General features: G+C 49.2%; 1 protein-coding gene across 1 annotated transcript; it reads left to right on the top strand.

Moving 5' to 3' along the window:
- Positions 1-884: 884 nt before the first annotated feature.
- GLTPD2 (glycolipid transfer protein domain containing 2) lies at positions 885-2,188 on the top strand. Its single transcript, XM_006899159.1, has 4 exons — positions 885-990; positions 1,096-1,193; positions 1,427-1,557; positions 1,663-2,188. Exons 1-4 carry the CDS (start codon positions 885-887, stop codon positions 2,186-2,188), a joined length of 861 nt encoding a protein of 286 aa, XP_006899221.1.
- The last annotated feature ends 3,691 nt before the right edge of the window (positions 2,189-5,879 follow it).

The following is a 5,879-nucleotide window of genomic DNA, read 5'->3' as shown; positions in this document are numbered from 1 at the left end:
CTGCACTGCAATTCCAAAGGCATTCAGTTTGAATCCATGCTGGAGGGTAAGCTATGGGTTGGTTCCACTTGATGGTAAAGGACAACAATGTACTTTGGTCCAAGCACTATTCCAAGAGCAGCAATCAAGAAAAACTGTCTTCATCAAAGTTTACATCCCAGTGGGGGATCTTGCCGATAGATAAATTCTCCCCAGTAGATCACGAGCTCTGGGGAGGTACTTCTGTATTCTTGAAGTCTTGTACAGAGCTGGGCACGTAAAAGTAATCGATAAAGATCATTTCAATCAATGGACCTGGAGGTGTGTTTAAACACACACAGGTGCCCACAGCACACATACAGCCACAAATTGTAAAAGGATAAAAATTTAAAGTAAATAAATATTTAAGAGGACAGAGAATTTGAAAGTGTCTCTGAATTCCAGGTGCCCATTGGTTGAACTTAATAGGAGAGATTTATGGAATAATTGTGGTTAACAGTTTCCATTTAAAGCGTCTCAAATACATTAACATTTAATCCTCACCGGAGGCCTTGGAGGTACCAATTATTAGCCTCAATTTACAGTGCAGGAACCCAGGGCCAACAGTTCATTTAGGGCCCATGCACTGCTCAGTAGTGGAACTGGTTCTGTTTTCCAGTATCCAGGCTGCTGCTTACTGCAAGCAGAGCCCTACAGGGAAGGGCAATGTAGTGGCCTGTCACTGTCACCCAATCCCCCAAATTCCCTTTATTCAGTCCTTCAAGCTGCCCTCTGGGTCAAAGGGCGCAGCGAAGGGGGCCTTAGGGTTAATTATTAACCCTTTGTTCCTCAAAGCGAGTCTTGCGGTCAGGAGGTACGTGAACTGGTTAGGGGCCTGTGAGGGGGCGGTGGTCCCCGCAGCAGCCATGGGGGCCACACCGCGGCCCCGGGCCCCGCGGTGCCGTCTCTGTCTCGCAATTCTTCTTGCTATCTTGGCGCTGCTTCTCCTTTATCTCAGTGCTCGGAGCCTGGGTGAGTGGCCCCTTCTCTCACCCAGTCAGGAAGCAAGCCTCCCCGAGCTCTGGGGACCCACACTCCCTTCTCCAGTCCTCACTTCCCCCCCTTCCCTTACTGCAGGAGCGCTCTCAGGCTGCGAATCAGGGGCACAATTTTGCATGCCCGAACAGCTGCCCTTCCAGGTACGACCCGGGCAGGGATGGCCTGAGAGTCCCCAGGTAGGACTCTGATAAGAAGTAGAGCCACTGAGGATCTGGGGACGAGTGGGTTTTCCCCCTCATTTCGCTCTTCTAGCTAAAAACTACGGGTACCATAAGAGGGACGCCAGTGAGGTTTTTCTCGCCGCTTGAATGAGTTGCTAGGTTAAGGGTGCTCAACAGTTTGGGAGGTCTGCTCCCATCCTCTCCTCCTGTCTACTCCCCAGATCCAGCAAGGGTCAGGACCCCTGGAGTGGGAAGAGCCTTCATGTTTGGGCCCCCGGGGGATGTTAGGTCGCATGATGGGGCCGTTTCGCGCCAGTTTGAACCCCAAAGGCGACGTGGAGTTGTCGCAGTACCTGGCCGGATGGAGGGAGTTGATCAAGTGAGTGGTCCCCCTGCCTGCTCCAGTTCCTGATTTTGTGGCTCCTACGAACCCTCGCAAACCAGCTCTCCTATTCCTCTCTTCGCCCCTACCCCAAACATTCAGGTTCCTAAGTCCCCTTGGCTCCATATTTGCTTTCGCCACAAGTGAAGCCTCCACCAAGGTCGCAGATCTGGAGGCCAGGGTGCACAGCCCTGACGCTGCTCACTACACGTCGCTGGCGGCCATGACCGCATGGGAGCGGCAGGCAGGGCTGCTGGAGGGGCGCGGAGCCGCCCCGCCGCACTCGGGCTCGCGCACGCTGCTTCTGCTGCACCGCGCCCTGCGCTGGTCCCAGCTCTGCCTCCACGGGGTGGCGACTGGAGAGTTTGGGGGCCCGGACGCGGGCGAGCAGTGCAGCGACGCCTACAGAAAGGCGCTGGGCCCACACCACCCCTGGCTCATCCGGCAGGCTGCTAGCGTGGCCTTCCGGGCCTTCCCTGGTCGTGCCCGGATACTCGAGCTGACATGTCCAGGGACCAAAGAGACCGCGGCGCGAGCCGCCCTAGCCCGGGCCGCTGGCACCCTGGAGGATGTCTACAACCGCACCCAGAGCCTGCTGGCCGAGCGCAGCCTGCTCCACCTGGCCTGAGGTCCGGCGGTCCTGAGGACCGGCGGCCAGGAGCCACAGGGTTAACTGGACCGAGGACCCGGGGTCCTGGCAAGACGCGCCTGGCCTGACGTCCCACTGCCAACGCCCGCCCCTACGCAACTGGGCGGGGCCGCCGTGCCAAGCTCCGCCCATAGGTGATGTCAGCGCACAACGGCCCCTGGCGCGGGATGATTTGGAGCTCCGCCCTTCGCCGCTGCTCCTGAGCTGCGCGGAATTAAAAGTTTTTTTCCTATTTCCTTTGGCGCCAGCAGTCATCACACAAAACCTCCACATGAAAAAAAACCAAAAAAACCTCCACATGAGCAGCTGTTCAGCTCAACAAATCCATGTTTACTAAAGGGCTCCTAACTAGTCTCATAACAACAATTCCCAAGCTATAACTCATTTTCTCCTGAACTCCAAAATCCTATATTTAAAACTGCCTATTTGATAACTCCGCTTGGATGTCAATTAGGTATGATACTTGGCGAGTCAACTGCAGAATTCTTTTCCCCTAAATAAATAAATGAGTTTTCCCTTCACTTTTTCTGTTAATTTGTTCAAAGGCTGTCTGCTCATTGAGACAGGGACTTTCCTGGTGGTGGTGGTGGTGGTGGTGGTGGTGTTATGTGCCGTAGAGTCGCCTGTGACTCATAGCGACCCTATGCACAACAGCCCTACACCCTGCTCAATCCCGTGCCAATCTTATTGTCTCAGACACACCTATCCCCATTACCCCAGTCTCTGAGTCAATCCATCTCATTGAGGGTCTTCCTTTCCTGCGCTGTCCCTCCACTCTCCCAAGCATTACGTCCCTCTCCAAAGGACTGATACCGCCTTGCAAATGTCCAAAATAAGTCAGACGAATTCTTGCCTCCAAGGAGCAGTCTGGCTTCAACCTCTTTAGGTCAAACCTGTTTGTTACCCTAGCAGTCATGATATATTCAATACTCTTCTCCAGCACCACAGTTCAAAGGCATCAATTCACCTTCTATCATCCCTAGTCATTCATTGTCCAGCATTCTGATGCAAAGGCTCCTCTAGTTACTAATTTTAAAACTTTAGCACCACCCCTCACACTTCCTAGATGTTTCACCTGTTTTTCTCCTTACCATGACTATATAACATATTGGGTGTTATTGTACTGTACTTATTTATTTGTTGTTGCTGTTATGTGCCATCGAGTCGCTTGCAACTCATAGCGACCCTATGTACAACAGCCCTAAACTCTGCTCGGTCCTGTGCCAATCGCACTGTCTCCAACACTCCCATCCAAACAAAAGAAGATGGAAGGAATATATAAGTCATTGTATTGAAAGGAATTGGCAGATGCAGAAGAATTTAATGAAATAATATTTGAGCAAGAGCCTATGGTGGTGAAGGAAGAAGTTCAAGCTGCTTTGAAGGAAATAGCAAAAAATAAGGCTCCGGGAATAGAAGGTATACCAATTGACATATTTCAGCTAACAGATGCTGCCCTGGATGTGCTCACCAAGTTGTGCCAAGAAATCTGGAGAACAACCACTTGGCCAGCTGACTGGAAGAGATCTATATTTGTTCCCATCCCAAAGAAGGGTGACCCAACAGTGTGGAAACTATAGAACAATATAATTGATTTCACATGCAAGCAAGATTCTACAGAAGATTATCCAAAAACGACTGGAAGAGTACATCAGCAGAGAACTGCCAGAACTCCAGGCTGGGTTTAGAAGGGGTTGTGGTACTAGGGATATTGTAGCTGATGTTAGAAGGATCTTTGCTGAAAGCAGAGAATACCAGAAGAATGTCTATCTGTGTTTCATTGATTATGCAAAGGCATTTGACTGTGTGGATCATAACAAACTGTGGCTGACTCTGAGAAGAATGGGAATCCCAGAACATTTAATTGTGCTAATGCGAAACTTATACTTGGACCAAGAGGCAGTCGTCAGATCAGAGCAGGGTAACACTGCTTGGTTCAAAATTGAGAAGGGTGTACACCAGGGATGTGTCCTATCTCCATACCTTTTCAGTCTGTATGCAGAGCAGATTATCCGAGAGGCTGGGCTCTATGAGGAGAAGCATGGCGTTAGGATTGGTGGACGATTTATCAACAATCTGCATTACGCAGATGACACAACCCTGCTTGCTGAAACTGAGGAGGACCTCATGCACTTGCTGCGGAGGCTCAAGGACTGCAGCCTTCAGTATGGACTGAGGCTCAATGTCAAGAAGACAAAGATTCTCACCACTGGACCAACTGGTAGCATCAGGATGGATGGCGAAGAGATTGAGATTGTTCACAGCTTCAGTTTGCTCAGCTCCACAGTCAACACTCTTGGCACCAGCAGCCAGGAAATTAAAAAAAAAACGTATTGCGATGGAAAAGTCTGCTCTTAGGGACCTCTCTAAAGTACTCAAGAGCAACGCTGTCTCTCTGGAGACTAAGGTGCACCTGATACAGGCCATGGTCTTTGCAATCACGTGTTATGCATCAGAGAGTTGGACTATGACTAGGGAGGATAGAAGGAGAATTCACGCCTTTGAGCTGTGGTGCTGGAGAAGAGTATTGAATGTACCGTGGACTGCCAACAAAACAAACAGATTCATCCTAGAGAGGGTTAAACCAGGCTACTTCTTGGAGTCAAGGATTCTGGGGCTTTGTCTGACATGCTTTGGGCATGTTGTAAGGAGAGACAGGTCTTTAGAGAGGGACATCATGCTGGGTAGGGTAGAGGGACAGCGCAGGGGGGAAGACCATCTATGAGGTGGATTGATTCAGTGACTGGGGTAATCGGGATGGGTGTGTCAGAGGCAATGAGATTAGCACAGGATAGAGCAGGGTTTAGGGCTGTTGTACATAGGGTCACTATGAGTTGCAAATGACTCGACGGCACATAACAACAACAACAATGACTAATTCACAAAGCATTTCACAACCTTGGTGAATCTGAAGGATATTATGCTAAGTGAAGCAAATCAGTGTCAAAAGGACTCATATAAATGAACATGGACTCCTAAAAGAACAAACAGATGTGTCTTCGAGAAGGTGCAGCCAGAGTGCTCCTTGGAGGCAAAGATGATTAAACTTCATCTCATATACTTTGGGCATTGCCACACCAACTCCAAGGGAGTCTGCGTGACAAAATCACCTGACTGAGGCGAAAACTTCAAGGAAGTCAGCCTCTCGGAACGTGTGCTTTCTCCATGATTGTTCTTGGCCTTTCTGTAATTTCTCTTCTATTGTCTCTTTGTGTTTTCTATGTGGGACAGGGAAAAAAGGCGGTCTTCTTTACACAATGTGTTCCTACTAAAAGTTTGTTAGATGTTCTCAGAAAGAACTAAATGGAGGTGACGACTTTGATATGCAAACATTACCTCTGGTTCTTTTAGCATTACTAAAACTTCTCAAGAATAATCTGATTTTAAGGGAATTCATGGATGCATTATAACAAAAAGAATTAATGGTGGAAATCCTAGAGATGACCACTCCAGAGATTCCTAGATTTCTAGGGCTTATAAGAACTCCTTCAAAGGAAAAAACCCAAACCATTGCCCCCCACCATGAGAACACCAGGGGGAAGAATTGTTCATCTGTGAGGTAATGGTTGTTTGTGGCAGCCCCCTATTGGGAGAGGCCCTTACAGAATTCCAGAGCCTACAGATAAACCTCTTCCATATACTGGAAAATATGATGAATTTAATGCAAAAC

The sequence above is a fragment of the Elephantulus edwardii genome, unplaced genomic scaffold (assembly GCF_000299155.1).
Source record: "Elephantulus edwardii isolate Elephantulus edwardi_28Jun2011 unplaced genomic scaffold, EleEdw1.0 scaffold00246, whole genome shotgun sequence".
Classification (NCBI taxonomy): Eukaryota; Metazoa; Chordata; class Mammalia; order Macroscelidea; family Macroscelididae; genus Elephantulus; species Elephantulus edwardii.
The sequence above is the reverse complement of the archived record's forward strand: the minus strand, read 5'-3'. Positions and strand labels throughout refer to the sequence as shown.

What these genes read in the sequence shown, in the direction of transcription:
- GLTPD2 (XM_006899159.1), top strand. Translation starts at nt 885, where the DNA reads ATGGGGGCCACACCGCGGCCCCGGGCCCCGCGGTGCCGTCTCTGTCTC. An exon ending in TCTCAGTGCTCGGAGCCTGG is followed by an intron (nt 991 to 1,095) that starts GTGAGTGGCCCC and finishes CCCTTACTGCAG; the next exon opens with GAGCGCTCTCAGGCTGCGAA. An exon ending in GGATGGAGGGAGTTGATCAA is followed by an intron (nt 1,558 to 1,662) that starts GTGAGTGGTCCC and finishes CCAAACATTCAG; the next exon opens with GTTCCTAAGTCCCCTTGGCT.